Genomic DNA, 24,360 nt, shown 5'->3' on the forward strand with positions numbered 1-24,360 from the left:
TAATAGTGCCACTCCTAAAAACACTGCATGATTCCACTCAAGGAAGGAATTCTAGCATCCAGGCCACCTACTACAAAATTAAAATTTATTTTTACTGACTTAATCTTAAAGCTATGGTGGTTACCTATGTACAGTAATGTGATGTCTGTAAGCATATTAAAGGTGAGCATGTAGCACAAATTGGATTGTTACATCCTATCCCTATACCTAATCAAGCTTGGGAAGTCATCACAATGGACTTCATTGAGGGCATGCCTACATCTTTCAAGAAGAATAATATACTGGTGGTCATTGATAAACTCACTAAGTATAGTCATTTTTTCCACTGTCTCATCTCTATTCAGTAGCTGAAGTGGTCAAAATCTATTTGAATGCATTGTATAAGTTACATGGTCAACCTAAAATGACCATCTCCGATAGAGATAAAATATTCAACAGTACCTTTTGGAAGGAATTAATGAAACCCTATTCAGCATAGCCTACCACCCACAGACAGATGGCCAGACTGAGAGAATGAATCAGTGCTTAGAACAATACCTAAGGGGGTTCTGTTTCCTAACTCCTACATAGTGGGCCAGATGGTTGCCCCATGCTGAGTGGTGGTATAATAAAACATACCCACAACATGGAAGTTAACCCATTTTTAGGCATTATATGACTATAAGCCCCCTACTATGGTATGGCAGACAGATTCAACAGTTTAGAGTGTTAATGAGTTACTTGACAGCAAAGAGAATATTAGAAGGGTTGTTAAGGAGCAATTAGAACAAGCACATAGCCGAATGAAACAACAAGCAGATAAGAAGAGATTAGAAAGATAATTTCAGGTTGGGGATGAAGTTTACCTGAAGCTGCAACTTTATCTACATAATTCATTAGCCTTGATGAAGAATTTGAAGTTAACATCAAAATATTATGGCCCCTACGGAGTTTTAGAAAATATTGGGGTGGTGGATTTATCACCTGGAATTATCCGACCATTCACAATTTCACTTGGTGTTCCACGTGAGCCTCATGAATAAAATGATAAGAGAGTCAATAATTGCTTCGACGGGCCCTCCTGCAATGGATGAAAAAGGTCAATTCTAGATTCAACCATTAAATATCTTAGCGGAGAGAATTGTTAAACGCGATAACAAGCCTGTGACTCAACTTCTGGGTAGGTGGGTAAACCTTGACCCTACTCAGGATACTTGGGAAGACTATATTGTTATGAAGGTGTAGTTTCCATGATTCGATCCTTGGGGACAAGAATCATCTTAAGGGGAGGGTATTGTTATGATTGGAGAAGATGAAGGGCGTATCGAGGGTATGAAATTGAAGAAAAATGAACAGGGGTTAGGGAATAAGAACGGGAAATTGAGAAATTGAAGCATGGAAAGAGGGAAATCAAAATTGGGAACGCGAGAGATGCACAAACCAATTAAGTATTCAAGCCCAGTTGCCTTACCTGGGGAGACACCAGCCAAGTATGCAGAAGCCCAACACATCTGTTAAGAACGTTATATTTGTTAGTACGGATTGCAGGTGACAATTTGCTAGATTCTCCAGTACAATGTAAACAAATAAAATATATTTGGAATGAGCTCATTTCTCAAGTATGAATTGAATGGAGTTTTCCTTTCCCTAATTCTCTCTTCTTCCATTTTCTCTCGTCTATATTCTTCTCCTTCAACCTTGTCCATAACATTTTTTTCCCTTCCCCATTGGTTCTAGAGGACTTAACTCTCACCTGATTGGGCCTCAATCGTGATTTTTAATTCAAAGCACTATTATTAACTCGGATGATCTCTCTCTGTCTCTCTCTCTCTATCACAACTAGGGTTAGATTAAAAACAATGTTTTAATTATTATTTATTTAAAGATCTTTATAAATAATAACAATTAAAATCTCAATTCTTTATATATTTTTTATTATTTCCTAATCCTTCAAGGAAATAATAATAAACTAATTATATTTTATAATTTAGACTACGAATTTAAATTATTTAAATTAAATTCAAATCCAAATAATAACTAATCCTTACTTATAATTTAATATAAACTTACCCATTTAAATTACAACATAGATTGATAAGCCATAATCATTCTTGTTTGTTTTTTATGTACTATAGTATAGGTATAAATAACATTGACGACAAGTCTAAATCACATTTAATCCTACAAATTATTAGTAGCTTTTAGGACACTGCATGGCCATCAAAATTAAATAGAAATATCGTCATCCAAACAACTTCAATATATCTCATAAAATAATCATTTTGTTTAATACCCTAAAATCAATTGGATTCTGATGATCAAATTCGAAAAGAGGGCATTATACATAATATCTTGACAGAATATAAAACATGAAAAAAGAGAACATTATACTGTCAAATATTTAATTTCTCAAAAACCGTTGAACTAAATAAATAAATGATATTGATATGTATTTGTGACACCCTAATTTGGAGCTAACTTTTATATTTATTGTGGGGATTAAATTGAATTTTTAGTTAAATTTGGAGACCAAAATAAATTTTTAATTAAATTCGAATCCAAATGAGAAAACAACACAAAATATGAAAGTTTTTATTTCCGGAAACCCATAATCTCTCTCTATCCGACCTTTCTTTTTTAGAAAGTTTCTCCAAGAATATTTAAACTTCGTTTCGTCGCCGATCGAAGTTTCTTTCTCAACACATACTGTATCATCGTGATCCTTGTGTCGTCCCGAGTCCTCCGATGTTCGTTTTGCCACCATTATCGACGTCATGTAGAGAGGTGAGGTGAATCAAGTTTTCGACGAGTCAATATAAAGCTCTCTTCCATTCACCGTTTTAAACCGAGCTTGGTACCCAAGTTTCCCCTGATCGAGGGTCAACTAAACCAGTTGCTTCCTATCAGCATATCCGAATGATCCTCATTCTTCGAGAGCTACTCGATCTAGCACTATCTCTAACTAGGGATGGCAACTCAACCCGAATCCGACGGGTTTCGACCCGACCCGACCCGATCGGGTCGGATTTTTTAAAAAAAAATCGGGTTCGGGTCGGGTCGGGTTTTTTTAAAATGTACTGTTCGGGTCGAGTCGGGTCGGGTTTAGGGTGAAAAAAATCCGACCCGACCCGAAAAATATATATAATTTTATCCTATATATTTAGGGATAATTACAATAATGTCCCTCCATGTATAATTTTTTTCAATTAAGTCACTATTTTCATTGAATAAAAATTTTTTATTATTATTTCGGGTCGGGTCGGGTCGGGTCGGGTTTCTAAGTCATATATTCGGGTCGGGTCGGGTCGGGTGAAACCTTAATTTCGTCGGGTCGGGTCGGGTCACGGGTGAAAAACCCTTTCTTCTCGGGTCGGGTCGGGTGGCCCAAAAACCCGACCCGACCCGACCCATTGCCATCCCTATCACTAACTGTGGTAGGTAGACTCAACAGTAGGCTATCGTATCCGACTTCTAAGATTGATACAGATATTATCCGACAGTAGGCTAGCAGACTTGGCATCAGCAGGATCAACTGTTCTTAATTTTGTACAATTGTATATTTCTTTATGCCCATTTCTATTATATTTTTGTGACACATGTTTTACTAATGTCTGTATGTATCTGTACTACTGGTATTCTATTTTGAATTTTTTTATATAGTTTTTCAATGTTGATATATATATATATTACCGTATGATTTTTACCGCTGAATATTTCTGTCATTTTATTGTTATACGTATTTATTTATTAAAATGGATTTCTATTATGTTTTGAATATGAAAAGTATTTCTTTATACGACATGTGACCGCCTAGATTCGATTGTAACGTCCAGGTCAGGTCTAGAGAGTTACAGTGTTCATTTATTTGAGTACGATCATACATTTCTCATTCTCAACCTTAGAGGAGCTTAAAGATATCTCTCTTATAATAGGAGATACAAGTTCTATTTTAATTGTTCATGTCTCACTACATGATTCTTATTATGTTTAAGCAAAATCTTTATAATTGCTCATTAAAGACAACTCTTGATTATGTCAAAACACAATGTGCTTATTGTGTTGAGAACTATAATGATTTACTGGCATAATTGTTAAAGATTAACTTGTGATTTATCATGCACTAATCTCAAAAGTAATCGGTTTAATTTTTATTTATTCTTAATAAATATATATGAATTTAATTTGTATTTCATACATACATATTCATCCAGTGGAAATTAATCTAATTTCATATTAATCTTATTCATTGTTATTCCCACAACAATGATCGATCATGAGCATTTGAAAAAAATACATAGTATTATTTAATAAAATTATTATAAGATAAACATGTAAATGATGATAATAATAAATTCAGTCTTCATAAACATACAATAAGCAGAATACTGTTACAAACTCACTGTTGATTTATCTATCTTTTGTTTGGATTATTGCATACAAAACTACCGAATTTATATCACATTACTTTAATTGAATAAAAAACAAATATATACTAAATTGAACTAAAGTAAAATTATAGAGGATTTATAATATAATTTATCATTTATTTTAAAATGGTAAAGATAAATGCGTAAATTATATAGAGCATAGACAAAAAAATATATATAGAAAGGATTAAAATTGTGTACACATGATACTCAGAGAAACAGAAACGTATCTTTACATCAAAATATAAATCACACGTGGTATTTATAGAGTTATTAGGTGTATAGTTAGGATGAATAGGTAATTAGAATTTTAAAATGAAATTTTCCTATTAAAACTTTAAAATTCGAGTAAGATTTCTTATTTTCTAGAGAAAAAAATCTATTGAAATTTAAAATAAAATAAAATTAGGATTAATATCTAATAAAAGTTTAAATTTAAAGAAAAAATATATTCTAATATTAACAATGCTATTATATATTTATATTAAATTTAATTTGTACCCATTCATTGTTTAATTAACTTTTATATTTGTTTATCTATTATGTATAATTAATTTTTTAATTATATAAATTAAAATTCTCTATCTAAAATTAAAAAAAATTAATAATTATTTAAAAAATATATATTAATTTATTCTAAAATGTAATTGACAATCCAAAAAAAGAATATCATATACACACAAGATTATTCGTCCTTATTTAAAAATACATAGTAATATTTTAAATAAATATATATTTGTGCTATTAAAATTATTGATACATGCACGAGAGATTAAAGTTTTCGAGCACCACATATGTATAAATATATGAGCGTTCATCATTAAATAATAGAAATTATTTGAACAAATATTATCTTATATTTGTAATCACTATTTTATTAAACCCAAATCCATCATTATAATAAAAGTCCTTTCACCATTAAAATTCATAAATAAAGTCCACTTACAAATTAATCCAAACCCATTGCAACTCAAACCTTAACCCAATTTCTTTTACGAAAAGTCTATCAGAAAATAATTCAATGCCCAGCAAGAAAGATTCATTTGTGTTAATCCATCGGATTAGGGCTTTCACCCAAACTCTTGGTCGTTTGTTTGACCTAATACACCAAGAGGGTCAATTATTTAGGGTATTGAGCATACCCAAACTTTATTTTGAAGATTACGGCAATTTCTACAATGCAACCTGAACTCATTATCTCGAGTTGACAAGTTCCATCGGATATTATTTTTAAATAGTCCCCGAGTAGTGGGCCCCACATGGGTCATTATTTTATTGTCATTAAAATGACATGTCACGTCGAGATGACGAGTCCATTGAAAAATAGTTTTTTAAAAAATAAAAATTATAAATTAAAGTTCCTTCAAATTAAAAAATACTAGTCGTTTTCTAGCCATTAGTCAACAGGTAGATGGGGTAACGGTCAGCAACAGACATTTGGAACTCGTCACCTTTGGTTGGATATTTGAAATTCCTAGTCGTTTATAGTCGTTGAGGGTAATTCTATAAATAGTGGTTTGGGATTTTGGTTTTTCACCAAGCCCTAAATCCAAAAAAAATTTAAAAAAACATACGTTGTGAAAAAATCTCAAAAAATGACAACCCGAGAAAATATGTTGCACCTGATAACGCCAATGTTTCGTCGATCCAACAACTTTCAGACGACGATGAATGGAATATTCGTAAGCAGGGGATGACAATCGGAGAGCCACATCGGTGGATAATGTCATATCTACATCAATCAGTCTATTCCCATTATATTTTTAAGTGGCTTCAAGTTGTACCCACTATTGATTGAGGCTCTGATCAAACATTGATGGCCCAAGACGCACACGTTTCATTTCCCGAGTGGTGAAGCGACGATTATTTTGGAAGATGTCGCTTACCAACTCGGTGTTCCTGTGAATGGAGCCCCTGGTGAGGCAAAACATTTACGACCCCACGACGTTAGTCTACCAACTTTTGGGGAAATGACCACCATCCAACGTCATCAAGTGCTATCGGGTAATGATAACGTGGTTGGAATCCGAGTTCCAAGTGACTGTCGAGTCTATCGAGGTAGAGGTTATTTTCGTGTCCTGGGCTTTTCTTCTCCAAGTGATCGAAGGGATATTATTACCGAATAAATCCAGTAATTTGGCACACACTCAGTATCTGTAATATTTGGAAGACTTCGATGTATGTTGTAATACCAGGTGGAGCTTGGTGATTTTAGTCTTTCTGTACTTGGAGCTTTACAAGGCTACAATTGTCCAGCCGAGTCAAAAAGCCGATGTAGCAGGTTGTCTGATACTACTATAGTCATGTGCTTGATATAGCTTTCTATTTTTTACGCCAATTACACCAGCCCTCGTTGAGTTTTCGCTGGCTACAAGTTAATTGTTTAACTTCATTTATTTAACTTTTTTTTTTAATTTCATAAATTTATTTATTTTTACTTTTTATAATATTTTTTATTTTTAAATATTTTAGATGATGTAATAAAATATCGGAGACAAAGTTGGCAGGTGCCACTGCACAAGGCATACGGATGAGGATCAACATCGTCAGTTGATATGCAGTATGACAAACAAAATTATTATTATTATTTCGAATCTTTTTAACTTTATATATACTAACTTTGATATTTAATTTTACAGTTCTCTTGGCTTCCATATATCGATGAGGAGATCAACTAATTATTATCGGGGCAAGTTTTGAAGGGTCCCACCTATAGTGTATCCAGTAATTTGGCACACACTCAGTATCTGTAATATTTGGAAGACTTCGATGTATGTTGTAATACCAGGTGGAGCTTGGTGATTTTAGTCTTTCTGTACTTGGAGCTTTACAAGGCTACAATTGTCCAGCCGAGTCAAAAAGCCGATGTAGCAGGTTGTCTGATACTACTATAGTCCTGTGCTTGATATAGCTTTCTATTTTTTACGCCAATTACACCAGCCCTCGTTGAGTTTTCGCTGGCTACAAGTTAATTGTTTAACTTCATTTATTTAACCTTTTTTTTTAATTTCATAAATTTATTTATTTTTATTTTTTATAATATTTTTTATTTTTAAATATTTTAGATGATGTAATAAAATATCGGAGACGAAGTTGGCAGGTGCCACTGCACAAGGCATACGGATGAGGATCAACATCGTCGGTTGATATGCAGTATGACAAACAAAATTATTATTATTATTTCGAATCTTTTTAACTTTATATATACTAACTTTGATATTTAATTTTACAGTTCTCTTGGCTTCCATATATCGATGAGGAGATCAACTAATTATTATCGGGGCAAGTTTTGAAGGGTCCCACCTATAGTGTATCGTGACACCATTATTGCATTATGTGATTGTTGAGTGGCACGCCGCTAATAGAGTGATGCGACATTTTGCGTCGCACTAAGCGTTCCTATGCAAATAGTTAATATGGACGAGCTCCATGCAATCGATATGATGGGTCCTACTTATGATGTGCCATAACGCCATTATTGCATTATTCGATCCCCCCACGTGATGACATTAGACTGTTCTACCTAGATTTTGACCATTCTCCCTATCTCTGAACTTACGAAGCAAATGGGAAACCATATCTCACGATATCGAAATAGAGAGGAGTATGACAATATCATCAGGCCACATGCGTCAATTCCAAGTCCAAGTCCAAAAAGAAAGCATCGTCGTCGTCTTCTTCCACTTTAGCATCTGCAGCTGAAGTGTACTATTATGCATCTCAGACTAGTTTCAGTTTCTATCCTCTATTTCATACTTCAACCGTGACTCGACTGCATTGGGTTGGAGGTTTATGGGATGCACTGCAATATACTCAAGCATCTTCGACAAAACATGCAGTTTTAGGTGAGTGTGACCATATTCTATATGGTCAACAAAGTAGCAGCCAAGTCGAAGCAATTCCGGTAATCATGGAGTCAAATATCATAAATTCATCACCGTATTTCGAAGGTGGACCGCAGAGTGTGTTGAGTACACCTCCTCGGTAAGACGACAGCAGCAACGACGACGACGACGATAATCAAGGCCTACGACCTCGGCGTACTCAATGAGGTCGACACCATTATCATTCGACAACTACTCGACATAATCAAGAACTTAGGAAATATAGATAATTGTTTTTATAATTTCTTTTGTAAATAATTTAATTTTTACAATTATTTATTTACTTTGTATTTTTTTAAAAATATAAATAAAATTATTTTTTAATTTTTTTTTTAATTTTATCCGGCCGAACTCGTCACCTCGAGGTGACGAGTTCCAAGTGACAGTTGCCTCGTTTGCCTACTAACCAACGACTAGAAAACTGCTAGTATTTTTGAATTTGAAGGAACTCGATGTGAGGAGTTCCGCCTAAATTTTTTTAAATTTTATAAATTTTATTTATATTTTTAATTTAAAAAAAATATTTTAATAGACTCGTCACCTCGACGTGACGATTCATTTTAATGATAATAAAATAATAACCCACATAAGACACACTACTCATGAACCATTTAAAAATAATATCCTATGAGTTCGGAGTACATTGTAAAAATTATTGTATTCTCTAAAATAAAATCTAGATGGGCCCAATACCCTAAATAATTGATCATTGGGTCTAAAAACCAACCCTGGGCACCACTGCTTTAGAAGCTTCAAAGTAAAGCTTTTCACAGCTGGCACGGTTGGGAACACGTCCGACTGATGGATTAAGAGTATAAAATTGTCCACACGCGCCTCACCAGCTCCCTATGCAAGTTATAAACGTTTAATGTTAAATAATTATGAGTTATTTTTGAACTGATTATCTGATACTTATTTCAAACTAATAAAAAGAAAATTGCATTAAGAGTGAACATGGATTAAGTTAAGAAATTGCAACAGGAGCTGTTCAAACCTTTTGAGCGAACCTTTTGAGCGCGATCACGCGTGTGTGGTTGGTGGCTACCGAATGCCGAAGAAACAGAAAGCTGCAGCATAGTGTTTTCGAAACTTTAAAGTTTCAGTTTTCACTGTAATGTTTCCTCCTTTTCTGCATAAGTATAACAATTATTCAATTCTTGTGTCTGGTACATGTGTTCCTCTGGCGAAATCTATTTGACATATAAGAAATAACTTTATGAATGAAGTTGAATAATATAATACCAAGTGAAAGCCTACGTAAACAGATGAAACAATTAATGATATGAAAGTGATCTAAACGCTACTATTTGTCCCGACAGTACTGATATCTTGGCCGCCCCATTTCTTCATACGTTCCGATGTTTGTTCCACCTGCAAATGCAATTCCACAACGCTTATATCAAGAATGTACTCATATTCGTAATTTGCAAAGCCAATTTAAACTAACTTCCTTGTTCCAATTTGTTTTCAAAAGAACAACCAATAGCAGCAAGGTTTGCGAAGCGGTTCCAGCTATCATACCTCCCCAAAGCCCCTACAATCAGAAGGCGAGTTTTTGACATTGAACTGATTAGAAACAAATGGAAATGTAAAAAACCAAAAATAACATACCATCACTCCAAAGTCGGCTATGTAACCAAGTAGGCAGCCGAGGGGAAGACCAAAAGCATAATAACAACCTAAAGTAATATAAGCAACCAATGACTGCCATCCACCTCCAACGGCAACACCTACAAGAAGAGTACGAGAAAAGATGCAAAAACTAAGCAATATTAAGCATAATGACACACGCACCTGTTATGACAGGCTGAACACTGTTAAGAACCATGGTGATACCAAGAAGGTATGCTAGATGAGAAACAGCTCGTTGCATTGTTTTGCTGCTAGTAAAAATGACAAGCAGAGCCGTGCATAAAAGGCCGATGAGCAGAGACTGCACCACCGTAACATACACCGAGTATTTGGCTGCTCTTGGATGTCCCCATCCTAGCTCATTCGAAACCCGAACGCTGAGCACCGATAAAACAAACAGTAAACCTTTTTTTATTCAGTTTTGAAAATGATGCTAAACTCAGTATAATACCTCATAGCAGCGTTTATTCCAATGAACAACATAGCTTCCCACCCGTTCAAGTTCATACTGTAAATGCAGAAGCAAATTTCTAGTTTAGACAATGTTGTTTTAATACTCTAATTTTTCTTAGTATGAACTCACCAAATGGAAAGGGATCCAACTGCAATGACTGCATTATCAAGGTGACCGACGACAAGAAACATGCTTATCATGTACCAAACTTCAAGGCAAAGCATTACGGCTGAGGCAATGGAGAGTCTAACAAAAGCCCATATGTCCTTGAACGCCAGCCATGAAAACCCAGTCCACACCTCGTCGCACCAAAATATAGCATAAGCCACTTGAGCTAAAGTGATCTACCAGTTGGTGATGTCAAATGCAATGGCCGCACCGGTTGTACCCCACCCCAACACATCGATGAACAGTCATAGGATCCCAATTTGGAGAAGCAAAGCCACAAATCCAATCCAAGCCAGCACGTTTACCTTGCTTTGAGCTTGAAAAAACTTGCCTGTTGGGCAGTTAACGGCCAGTAAAACAGCTGTGGAATTGTTAGTATGGTGAACTCCCCTGCTAACTTGGCGATCTTTTCTTATTGGCCTAGAATTTTAAGGATTGGTGTGGCGAATATGTAAATCGGTAAGATAATGAAACAGGAAGCCAGCGAGATGATCCAGGATCTTTGCATGTAAACGCCTAGCAAGTGTATTTGCCCCGCACCGAAAGCTTGGCCGCAAAGTGTCTCAAGTGCACTCCCCATGCCAAGCTACATTCCCATAATTTGCACTATAAATTAAGGTTCCTCCCCCTTAAGAAAATGGCAATGCTTTAATGTTAGTTTTGAACTATGTTGCACTTATAGGAATACGGGAATGTAAAATAATAATTTCTAAAATTTTAAAATACGTAATTACTATAAAATCATATATTAGACCTATGTCTAGTTTCGTGATTGCACTATCTACGTTACAATATGCATATTTTGAGTTTCCGACATTCAATTATAATGTTTTAAGATGTGTTAGAAAGATAACTAAAAGATGATACATACGTAAGAAGACATATCAACCTAGAAATATTTAGATCCCGTTCGAAAATTCGTCATAAATTAACTGATATTTTAGTCTTCAAAATCAACTTTAATTTCTTATTCAAAATCATTTTTATTTATTTTTTAAGTTAAGTTTTTTTAAAAAAATAACCTTGGATACACACTTGAAGATCAAATGTCTCTAACAGGTTTTCGAAAATCTTTTTCGACGTATCCAAACTTCTATCGTACCTTTCAACATAGGAAGTCCCCAGTGCATACACAAATTATATCCGTCCCATATTCATCTCGGGTTGTATTGAGTACTTGAAACAACATTGGATTATCGTATCCGTGCAACATACATAGGTTTTGGAGAGGGACTTCATTATAACTAAAGTAACAACAAACAAGGCATATAATCTTTTTAAATCGATTGAAAACATTGGGTACTTGAAGATATATGAATAGAAGAAAAACACGTGGATGAAAGAGAAAATAAAAGACGAATCATAGTAGTGAGTGCGAGAGAGAGAGAACGAACCATGAAGCCAAAAGAAATGGGACCGACGAATATACTAGTGAAAGAGTTGGTTCCATATTGACAAATATTTGGAAAGCAATGGGACCGGCAATCTTCCACATCTTCACCGTCTCTATCCAAAACACCCACTTCACTTCCTCGAAGCTATTCACCGGCGCATAGTCTCCGTTCTCCAACAACGTCAACGTAGTACTGGTGGTGGCCGGAGATGGTGCTCCGTTTAGCAGCGGCGTCTTCGTCTCCATTTCGCGGCGGAGACACGTGGGGTGGGGTGGGGTGGTAGAAAAGCTGATGGTTTTGGGATTGATGAGGAATACGCCCGCTTCTCAAGCCAAATCTTTCGTTGACTTTGCCTTGCAACTGCCAATAATAAATATCAAAACACTACTTCCGACCGAAATAAATCATTTAAGGGTGAACTACAAGTTTAGTATTCTACTTACTACTTTTTTTCTGTTTTGGTCACTCAACTATTTTTTTTAAATCATACCTAACGCCACGTTTTGGTTTTATTTTGGTCACACACAGTTAAAAATTAACAGAAATGCTGATCTGAAATTTTTCAATGTTGTCATGTCATTATCTTATGGTGACACTTGATAAGTTTTTTTAATTATGGTTGACCAAAATGAAATCAAAAGTAGATGTTAAGTATGCTTTTGAAAAAATATTTGTCGCGGCGTCTTTCGGTTGGGCCCGGAATTGGGCTTCGACGTGAAAGGATTGGGTTAGAGTCGCCACCGATCACTTTAAAAATCATTTAGGTGAATCAGACACCATCATATCTGATCTGCGTTTTACCAGAAAAGTGTCGGGTTCGGGAGTCGGTTACGGTCAAGGAAGGATTAGCACCCTTGAACCGCCCTTTGGGAACCAATTCATTTGTCGGTTGTCTTTAATTTTGAAAATTAAAAATTAAAAATCCGATTCGAATTGCTTCCCTTTGATTGGTTGGGGCTCTTCTAAAGGAGTCGAAAACTGTTAGGTAAAAAAATAAAATAAAATAAACAAAAGGGAAAAAACCAAATAAATCAAGGAGAAAAATAAAAAAAAATAAAAGATTTAAGAAGAAAATAAGAAATAGAAAAAAACATAAAATAAATAATAATTTAAAAACATAAGTGAAATAAAATAGTGAAAAGAGAGGAAAAATAAATAAATAAATAAATAAATAAAGGTTAGAGGACTAAATAATAATTAACCCTACTACCAAACAGTGACTAAAACAGAAGATGCATAAATTATAGGGCCAAATCTGAAAATCATCAAACATAATACATAAATTAGTGACGAAAATGAAAATATGGGAAAACAAAGGCTCAATTTACAATATCTGAAAGTTGGATTAATAGTTAAATGGCAGGATCACAAAATGAGGGGACTAAATAATGCATTTTCCCAAAAATTTCAAAAACACGGAACCAAAAAGAACAAAGCTACGCCGTTTTTGGTATTTACAAAACTACATCGTTTTGCATTTTATATAAATGTATAATTTAAGGCCAAAAAAAATGGTCACTCCTTCATTTGCTCTTAGGATACCAAAAATGAGAGGGAGACAGAGAGGATAACTCTCTTAAATTTTCCTTCGTCGGGGAAGGATGTCGCGACGGAGCCTTCGGCAGAGGGTAGCGGCTCCGATGGCCGGAACTAACCCAAACACACCTAAAATATGCCCTCTCTCCCCCTCCACCCGAAAACAACGTTAGTTTTTCTTTAAAATAGCTCTAGACCGGTATATCTAGGGAATACGTTTCAAAAGAAACTCGAGCCACCGGTGACCTTTGGCGTTCCCGATGCTTCACATAGTGGTGAACTCTCTTTTTTCTTGCTCTGATTTTGTTTTGCGTTGCTTTGTTGTTGTTGTGGCTCCCGATTTTGGTTCGATCTTTGCTCGTCGATTATGTTTTTGGTTCTATTTTTGTGCTGTCGATGGTTCGTGTTTTGGTTCTCTTGATGATGGTTTGTGGTTTAGCTTTGATGATTTTATGGGTTGTCTTTGGTGTTTTTTGTTTGCTGTGGGTTTGTGGCTCTCGATATGTGTTCCTCTGTTGATGTCGATAATGTTGGTACCCTATGGCAATGGCTTGGTGGGGGTATATACCCCCACCGATGGTGCTCGGTTTCGATTGGTGCGGTAGCCAACCCATCGTTGACCAGGGGTTTCGGGATGGGTCAGTCCCGAAACCCTTGGCCAAAAATCTTGGTGACCGGTGCATGGTCGGATATCTCGCCTATGTGATTCTTCGTGGTTTGACCCTCATGCAACGCAATACTTGACAGTGGAAACCCTAGTGCACTTTTTGGGCCTTACCAGGTCTGCTGGGTCAGGCTACCCGGTTGAGCCTGTTGGACTCCGGACTTGGACCCTTTTATTCGGACCTCAACTTTGGACCTGATCAAATAAGTAAAAAATAAATATATATTAATAAACAATAAATAATAAAAAAATCATTTTTGAAATTATTTATTATTTATTTTCAAAAACCTTGTTTTCAAAACCATACAACATATGTTTTCCAAAAAAATATTTCTAAAAACTATATAACATATTTTTAAAAGCATTTTCAAAATATATATTATATATTTAAAAATGTTTTCAAAAAAAATTATATAGTTATTTTCAAAAATATTTTAAAAAAAAACTATATAGTATATATTTGTTTTCAAAATGTTTTCAAAACTATATAATATATATATTTTCAAAAATGTTTTCAAAAACTATATAATATATATGTTTTAAAAAATGTTTTCAAAAACTATATATTATATATTTTCAAAATGTTTTTTCAAAAAAAACCATATATTATATCATTTTCAAAATGATTTCAAACTATATAATATATATATATAATAATAATAAAAAAATAGACAAAAATGAGTGTCTACAGCTGTCCCTCTTTATCCTTTTTAGTGGAACAAAAAATAGGACAAAGAAAAAAGGACACAAATTTTCTTTCGGTGGAGTTGAAAAATTGACTCTGATAATTCAATTAAGAATAACTCCCTGTCGAATTGTGTTGCATATGGCTCATTCATCGCGAAGTCGAGTCTATCTTGAAATGGAATTGAAGTCGTAGTTCGAAATTTGAATTGGAATGTGGCTTCTTGTAGTCAACTTCGGTTTCTTCTCGGTTTAAAGACATCGGTTAAAAATTCAACTGGAAAGTAGTTCATTGACTCCACCATGTGGTTGATAAGCCCTCGAGCTGAATGGAATCAAACTCGAAAGGTCTTCGTTGATAGATAGTTTTTCTCGACTTAAGCTATGCTGCCATAAAACGGTTTCTTGTCACTGAGGCACGGTTAACCCAGGTCTTCTTCTCGACTTGAAAACCTCGATTGCAACCGGAAAGTAGTGTGATTAAGGTGTCATCGGGCTGAATGGAATCGAACTCGACACTTTTATTGACATATAGCCCTTCTTGCCTTGAGCTATGCTGTAAATTTGATTTGCCTCTAAGTTGAGTGTAATCGAACTCGAAAGTCTTTTGTTGGAATATAACCCTTTTTGCCTTGAGTTATGCTACAAATGATATGCCTTGGAGCTGAGCGTAGTCGAACTCGAAGGTCTTTTGATGACAGATAGCCCTTCTAGCCTTGAGCTATGTTGCAAATGATGTGCTTTCGAGCTGAGCGTAGTCAATCTCGAAGGTCTTTGGTTGGCAGATAGCCCTTCTAGCCTTGAGTTATGCTGCAAATGATATGCCTTGGAGCTGAACGTAGTCGAATTCGAAGGTCTTTTGGTGGCAAATAGCCCTTCTAGCATTGAGCTATGCTACAAATGATGTGCCTTGGAGCTGAGTGTAATCGAACTCGAATGTATTTGGCTGACAAATAACCCTTCTCACCTTGAGTTATGCTGTCAATAGTTTCTTTAAAAATGGTTTCCCTTCACGGGTCTAAGCCGATCATAATTCTTCAGGTGGTTCCTCTAAGCGGGTCTGAACCAAGTGATATGATTTTTGCATGACTCCCCTTCGCGGGAAAGCCCACTGATAAATTCTGCCAGCCTGATATCTTCCGTCGTGGAATTGAAATCTGTCTTGAAAACGTCAACCGGAAACTAGCCACTCAACGTTGATTTAAACTGAACTGGACACTTTCTGAATTGGTTCTCCAACTCATCTGATCTTTCAATCTTTCGAGTTGGTTGAGGTGTAGCTTCTTGTTGCTGAGTTAAGCAACCACCATCAAATCTTTAAAGGTGCTTTTGAATCGAGTATCCTTCGTCTTGTAGTCGAAACTTGACTCTAAAAGCTGCAAAAATTATGTATGTGAAAAGATGATAAATGTGATGCTCTTAAGTGTGCCTAATATGCATGCAACATGAATTAGGATAGAGCCTCATTTTTGTTTGCTGATCTGGTTCTTAGAATCGATCATGCCCCCATTTTCTTCTCGGGTTGCAGCTTCAAAGACCTTTCATATTTGAGATTGTCCTGTTTGAAAATGTTTTTTCCTTTCTCTTATTTTGGGAAAAAAAGAATATTAGAATTTTGTAAAATGTTGTCTCTTAATTCAAGCTCACGATCGAATCAAATTATAAACATGAGTTCAAAGAATATTAAAAGAATCAATAGCTCTTTCATGCTTTCAGAGTTAATGTTCTTTGACAGATGTTCAAATAGATGAGTTGGCTTTAGGTTGGCCTCATACTTTCTAAGGTTTCAGCCAAAAAATGTCAATTTTTTTGTCATTGCAACATGCCCCTTTTTTGGCTTGGTATTTTAACTGGATGCAGACAAAATAACACAACTAACATGATCAATTACTAGACCTTCTATTTCGGTCCTCTGAAATCTTCCATTTGTTCAAGCTTTATAGGCTCTTCTAACAAAGACAGTGCAAAAATATCGGTCTAAAAATGAAATTCTTGAGTGCTCGTGTGAAATTGACTATAACAGATGTTCCTTAACTCTCTTAGTCCATTTTTACCGAAACTCCTTATTTAAATAAATTTAATTTGCCATTGTCTGGCTAGCTGAATCCATAAAGCCGAGGCATTTAACTAATTGCTCTAGAGGGACAACTCAATATGTAAACACCTTTATCAGGTTAGCTAAATCTTATCCATAAAGCCGGGGCGTTTAACCAATTGCCTTAGAGGGACAACTCAAGCTTTATTGTATAGTATAATCACCTTTATCAAGCTAGCTGAATATTATCCATAAAGCCGAGGCTTTTAACCAATTACTTTAGAGGGATAGCTCAAGCTTTATTGTATATATATGATATTATAATCTGGGTATACGGGTCCAATTTCTTAAGTTTGTCAAGAAGAAGTTATAGTCTAGGTGCTTTTGAAAGTCAAGGAATCTCATCTTTATAGTTCAATTTCCAAATAACTGACCTAAACTAGATTTGCTTACTCAACTATTCCATCTGTGAAGATCATTATCATCATTGAACATCTTAAACAAAAAGTATAAAAATTTCATATGCAAAAGATGTCTCATGTTGTCCGCACCTTTGAACATCTAAATACCAAGCCTCTTTTCATTCTTTTATGAGAGGAGAAGGCTATATTGGTTCTTGTAATGGAAATGTACAGTGTTCGGGCTTTTCGGGGTAAAGTCTTTGTTTTGTTACTTTGTCAAATATCTGTAACTCTGAATCATTTACAGAGTTTTTTAATTCAGTTGATATTCAAAGAATTTCAAGTTGTAAATTGGATTCAATGCCCAATGAAAATTCATTGAAATATCCTCATAAAAAGAAATATGTCATAGTTCAAAAGCAGGTTTCAAAAAGAAATATGAGAAAGTTAAAAAAAAACAAATCCAAACAGGATACTGCAAAATAGAATAAAGCCTCATTAGGATGCCCCATTATTTGTAGAATGTCAAGGATTAGGGCCTTCATCTGCACTTGCTCCCCATTTTTCAACTGTTTCACTTGACAGAGCTCCTTTTGATGTATTCTCAAATGAACAAATTTATGCTTCGGGAGTGTCCTTGCTTTCATCGTAAAATTCCCGCTCTTTTCTATTTGAACGAATATTATGTGGATGAGGTGTGTCCAACTCTTGTTAGTTAATGTGAATGAAAAAAATGTGAAATATGCAAGAATGCATGATGCATGAAGTTTCGAGGCACTGATCCAAAAATGTGTTTATTACTATAAATAATCTTTATTGGGGAAAAAAATGTTACGTCTTAGAAGACAATTTTTTTTAAAGGTATAGACCCCAAACAGCTTCAGATTAGTTGGTTTGTCTTCAGCCTTGTACTTGTCCCAAGAGTATCGAACGGCTGCATCTCTGGTTTTCACTCTCTGCTGAGTCTGCCCTCAACGGGAGTGCCTTTGGAAGCCTCCATTAAAAGGAACTATCTAAAGTTTTCTTCTTTAATTCGTCAACAATGAACTCTAATTTCAGCTAACATCTTGCTATCTTTGAAGGGACTTTCCAGGCTAAAAATGTTTTATCTCGTCTTGCCCCTACAACCCTTTCCAGCTCAAAAAGTTAACTTCTGGTGTACACAGTGTAAACCCGGTCCATCTTGAGTATTCTTTGACCATAGCTGGACTTCTGAGCTTTTCATCTCTTGTATTATAACCCCTTTGTCCATTAATGCAAATTATTTAGGTTTAACGAACATATTTTTGGTGGATCAACACCTCGTTTTTTAATGATGCAAATGATGAAAATTAAAATGAAAAAAAAATGAAAAGAGTTAGGGAGGTAAATCAAAACAATAATGAAAATAAAAGGTCATAACTCACATGATATCTACCCCACATACTTAGTATTCCTACCCGAACATGATCTCTATCCACAAGTTGATTTTGAACAAGTCATAACCGCATAAATTTCTAGTTCACATGCTTTGAACAGGAAATAAAGCAGGAAAAAAATAGCCTATGGTTTGAAATAAGGTTTTGGGGTGGGCTCTAATTCCCTGTAGTCTCCATGTTTAGGTTCTAAAATGGTACTCGAGTTCTCCTTACTGGTGCCCCTTTGGGCTTGCCAGATCCTTAGTCCTAAGCCCATTACAAGCTTATGTGGACTAAGTTAAACTCGAGAGAATACATTCCCTTATGCCCATACGGAGAATAAATTCACTCGAAAGCATAAGGTATATGAATCCCGGAGGTTACTTGCTAGGCCCATACGGAGAATAAATTCTCACGAGAGTGTCTCTTTCACCCCCACTTAAAAGGGTTTGGAGCTCGGGTATAGAGCCTTAGATGGAAATTTTTCAAGAATCTGAAATTATTGAAAGAAAGCATCAGTACAACTATTTACTTCAAACATAATCAAAGATAAATAATTAGAATCGAATAAATAAATTTAAATTTACCATTTCCAATTAAAATGACAGCCAAAAATTAATTCTGGCCTGGCTCACTTACCTGTCCCCAGCAGAGTTGCCAAGTTATCACGGCCGTCTTTCGGTTGGGCCCGAAATTGGGCTTCAACGTAAATGGATTGGGTTAGAGTCGCCACCGATCACTTTAAAAAACATTTAGGTGGATAGAACATCATCTTACATGATCTACGTTTTACCATAAAAGTGTCAGGTTCGGGAGTCGGTTACGGTCAAGAAAGGATTAGCACCCTTGAACCGTCCTTTCAGTACCAATTAATTTGTCGATTGTCTTTAATTGTAAAAATTAAAAATTAAAAATCAGATTCGAATTGCTTCCCTTTAATTGGTTGGGGCTCTTCTAAAGGAGTCGAAAAATGTTAGATAAAAAATAAAAACATAAAAATAAAATAAACAAAAGGGAAAAACCAACTAAATCAAGGAGAAAAATAAATAAAATAAAAGATTTAAGAAGAAAATAAGAAATAGAAAACAAAACATAAAACATATAATAATTTTAAAACAGAAGTGAAATAAAATAGTGAAAAGAGAGGAAAAATAAATAAATAAATAAATAAAGGTTGGAGGACTAAATAATAATTAACCCTACTACCAAACAGTGACTAAAATAGAAGATGCATAAATTAAAGGGCCGAATCTGAAAATCATCAAACATAATACATAAATTATTGACGAAAATGAAAATATGGGAAAACAAAGGCTCAATTTACAATATCTGAAAGCTGGATTAATAGTTAAATGGCATGATCACAAAATAAGGGGACTAAACAAGGCATTTTCCCAAAAATTTCAAAAACACGGAACCAAAAAGAACAAAGCTACGTCGTTTTGCATTTTATATAAATGTATAATTTGAGGCCAAAAAATGGCCACTCCTTCATTTGCTCTTAGGATACCAAAAATGAGAGGGAGACAGAGAGGAGAACTCTCTCAAATTTCCCCTTGTCGGGGAAGGATGCCGCGGTGGAGCCTTTGACGGCGGCACCGGTGGCCGGAACTGACCCAAACACACCCAAAAGATATCCTCTTTTCCCCTCCACCCAAAAACAACGTTAGTTTCGCTTAAAAATAACCCTAGACCGGTAGATCTAGGGAATACCTTTCGAAAGTAACCCGAGCCACCGGTGACCTTTGGCGTTCCCGATGCTTCGCACGGTGGTAAACTCTTTTTTTCTTTCTCTGATTTTGTTTTGGTGTTGCTTTGTTGTTGTTGTGGCTCCCGATTTTGGTTCGATCTTTGCTTGTCGATGATGTTTTTTGGTTCTGTTTTCGTGCTATCAATGGTTCGTGTTTTGGTTCTCTCGATGATGGTTTGTAGTTTGGCTTTGATGATTCTGTGGGTTGTCGTTGGTGTTTTTTTTTTGCTGTGGGTTCGTGGCTCTCGATATATGTTCCTCTGTTGATGTCGTCGATGTTGGTACCCTCTGTAGTGGCTTGGTAGGGGGTATTTATACCCTTCACCGGTGATCCTCGGTTTCGATTAGTGCGGTAACCAACCCATCGTTGGCCAGGGGTTTCGGGAGGGGTCAATCCCGATTCCCTTGGCCGAAAATCTCGGTGACCGGTGCATGGTCGGATATCTCGCCTGTGTGATTCTTCGTGGTTTGACCCTCATACGACGTAATGCTTGACTGTGGAAACCCTAGTGCACTTTTTGGGCCTGACCGGGTCTGTTGGGTCAGGCTACCCGGTTGGGCCTGTTGAACTCCGGACTTGGACCCTTTTATTCAGACCTCAACTTTAGACCTGATCAAATAAATAAAAAATAAATATATATTAATAAACAATAAATAAAAAATAAAAAATAAAAAAATCATTTTTGAAATTATATATTATTTATTTTCAAAAACCTTGTTTTCAAAACCATACAACATATGTTTTCCAAAAAATTATTTTTTAAAACTATATATAATATTTTCAAAAGTATTTTCAAACTATATATTATATATATTTAAAAATGTTTTCAAAAAAATTATATAGTTATTTTCAAAAATATTTTTTAAAAAACTATATAGTATATATATGTTTTCAAAACTATATAATATATATGTTTTCAAAACTATATAATATATATGTTTTCAAAAACTATATAATATATATGTTTTCAAAAACTATATAATATATATGTTTTCAAAAACTATATAATATATATGTTTTCAAAAACTATATAATATATATGTTTTCAAAAACTATATATTATATATTTTCAAAATGTTTTTTTCAAAAAACCATATATTATATAATTTTCAAAATGATTTCAAACTATAATATATATATATATATATAATAATAATAAAAAATGTACGAAAATGAGTGTCTACAATATTGAATGACTGAAATGAAACAAAAGTGATAGTTGGAGTACTAGATGTGTAGCTTACCCGTAATTTAAGTATGGATATGTCAATTTAATAACTGCTCCTGTCTTTGAAAATTTAATAAGTCTATTGAAACTATATGAACAAATATTAACCAGGATTTAAGTCATTTGTCGCTTAAATTTCCCCATATTCATTCTCCAATTAATCAAGGTAAGTATATAGTAATATATGTTTAAAGATAACTTTCAATTTTTCGATATTGATCACTTACAATACATTCTTGACATTTATAGTGCTCGAACCCGAGTCCTCAAAGAATAACAAGTATTTCTTTACTACGGAGGCTTCAATTATTGCAGATTAATTTTATTTTTTTGTTGTTTAGGAATTCATACTCATCGCATGTCAAAACAACCAAAACCATATATATTCATTTACATTTTTAATGATATTTATTATTAGAGTATAAAATTATTCTACATATCTAATTGTGACTATATTTTATTGTTCATATTCAGAGTTTATAATTCGTCTTCTAATATATCCATATGTACCTTACCACTCCACTGACTATTTATAGATAGATATCTTAACGAATTTAATGTTTATATTAAGGTATCTGCTTTCGTAGCATTTTTTTATATGCTCTATTAGCACGTCTTTTCATTTTATTTTAGGGTAAAGTATTAAATAGTCTCCGATTATAAAATATTATTTTATTAAGTTATTCGATTATTAAAAGTTACTAGATAGTCTTCTAATTATAGAGAGTTGCTTTGTTGAGTCCCTTGACCATTAAAAGTTACAGAATAGTCACTCGACTATTCATTATGTTTCAAACTTGTCCTTTTTCTGTTAAAAATTTGACTACAGTCTGAGATATACGTTAACATGCTGCCTGAGATATGAAAAAAATCTGATCTCATAGTCTCAAACGATTATCATATCTCAGTCAACATGTTACATCCAACTCATATGACCGTTAATTTTTTAACGGAAAAGAACGAGTTTGGAACATAATAAATAATCGAGTAACCATTTATAATTTTTAATAGTCGGGGAACCATTTGTGTATTTTATCCTTTAGTTTATTTATCAGTGTACAAAATCATTTTTTTTAATTTCTTTTGATACTGTTGTCGTCTATGAATATGGAGAATGAGTTGACGAACTAACATAATTGATGACTTTCTAGATCCATGGAGAATTGGAAGCCATTGAGGTGGATCTGACCGTAAGTGATTAAAATAGAAATAAAACGTAAATATTATAGATGATTTTAAAAAATTGGATGATCAAAATAAATATAAAAAATAAACAAATGATTAAATAGATAATTTATCGTAATTTTCTTATAATTTAGATTTTTTTAATTTAATAAACTAACAGATTCTATTAGTTTAATATAACATATTCTAAATCCTAAATATTAAACTCAAATTTGAATAGATTTCAATCCAACCTTTTCAAATTTTATTTGGAAAAGAAGGGGATTGATAACAGAGGATATATCATTCTTAAAGAGTTTATTAGTGCTTCTTTTATTTTATGATTAAATGAAAATGTATTACATTTTTTAAAATAAATGTTAAAGATCGAAACCATACAATACGAGATAATATAGATATTTTGAGTTAATTTTATCAACTAATAGATCTATTGGTGCTTCTTTCATAGGCAATTCACAGATTTCTTGAAAAGAGTTGTAAATAAGTTCACTTTATTATTTGTAAATCTATTTATAGATTAAGATAATTTCTTGTAATTGAATAGAATCAATTTTACTTTTATTTTATTATTTGTAGATCCATTTATAGATTAAGATAAATGGTTGTTCCTTGTTCCCATATGTGGGTAAGGGGTGGTAAGATAGTAGGCTGCCCCCAACACCAGATTGAGAGCAGCTCCCGTAGAATACCTCCAAATTATGAAATGCTCTCCGTGGAACTCGATACCACGACTTCGAGGTTAAGAACCTTGATTTATAGATTAAGATAATTTATTGTAAAAAAATAACTTTAACAACAATTGGAAACTCCATCAGTGAAAAAGAAGAGAAATACCAAGTATTTTACTTCAATTGAAGCAAATAGTTTAAAGAAACAAAGAGTGAAGGGATTGATTCAGTCAAAACGATTCCTGCCTCTGCAGCTTCATCTCTGCGTAGAAATTTTCAATGAATCTCTCAGCCCTCGCATCAACTGAATCATCATCTCCATCATCTTCTTCAAAATCTATTCCCCCTGCCATTGCCAATTCCATGGGAGCAGCCACATCTTCTCTCACTTGAGCTTTCAAGCTACCAAAACACTTGCACCAAAGCAGCACCGAGTAAAAATCATGGATGCTTCTGTTTTGGACCTCGTGTTCTCGGTTGCAGTAGCGAATAAGAGGAGTGCTCGAAGGGGAGTCAAACTGATACCCTCCAAGGTAGCCATAGTTGTAATGCTTGAGGAGCTTAAACCTATTAAGCTTTGTGGGTTTCTTGATAGAAACAAGCTTATGAATCATCATGGGTTTCTTCATCTTGGTACGTATATGGCTGGACTTGGATACCAAGCTGTGGAGAATGGGCAGTCTCTTGAGGGACATTTTCATGGCTGTTCTCAGCCACGGATGGGGTTTCGATGTAGTGGACATTTCTTGTGATTGATGTTAAATGGAGCCGGTTTTTATCGATGCAAAAAGGAGAAGAAAAGTATGGAGATCTGATGGGGGGGGGAGCCATTGCCGAGCTGTAAAAAAGGGAATGACCGGTTGCCTTTTCTAC

General features: G+C 34.5%; 1 protein-coding gene and 1 pseudogene across 1 annotated transcript; both read right to left on the reverse strand.

The window, feature by feature from the left end:
• Window positions 1-313: 313 nt before the first annotated feature.
• On the reverse strand, window positions 314-12,290 carry LOC120124805 (annotated as a pseudogene).
• Window positions 12,291-23,717: 11,427 nt separating this feature from the next.
• Window positions 23,718-24,230, reverse strand: LOC120124993. Its single transcript, XM_039143524.1, has one exon. It carries the CDS (start codon window positions 24,228-24,230, stop codon window positions 23,718-23,720), a length of 513 nt encoding a protein of 170 aa, XP_038999455.1.
• Between the last annotated feature and the right edge of the window lie 130 nt (window positions 24,231-24,360).

The sequence above is a fragment of the Hibiscus syriacus genome, unplaced genomic scaffold, assembly GCF_006381635.1.
Source record: "Hibiscus syriacus cultivar Baekdansim isolate YM2019G1 unplaced genomic scaffold, ASM638163v2 tig00110429_pilon, whole genome shotgun sequence".
In the NCBI taxonomy this organism is placed as follows: domain Eukaryota; kingdom Viridiplantae; phylum Streptophyta; class Magnoliopsida; order Malvales; family Malvaceae; genus Hibiscus; species Hibiscus syriacus.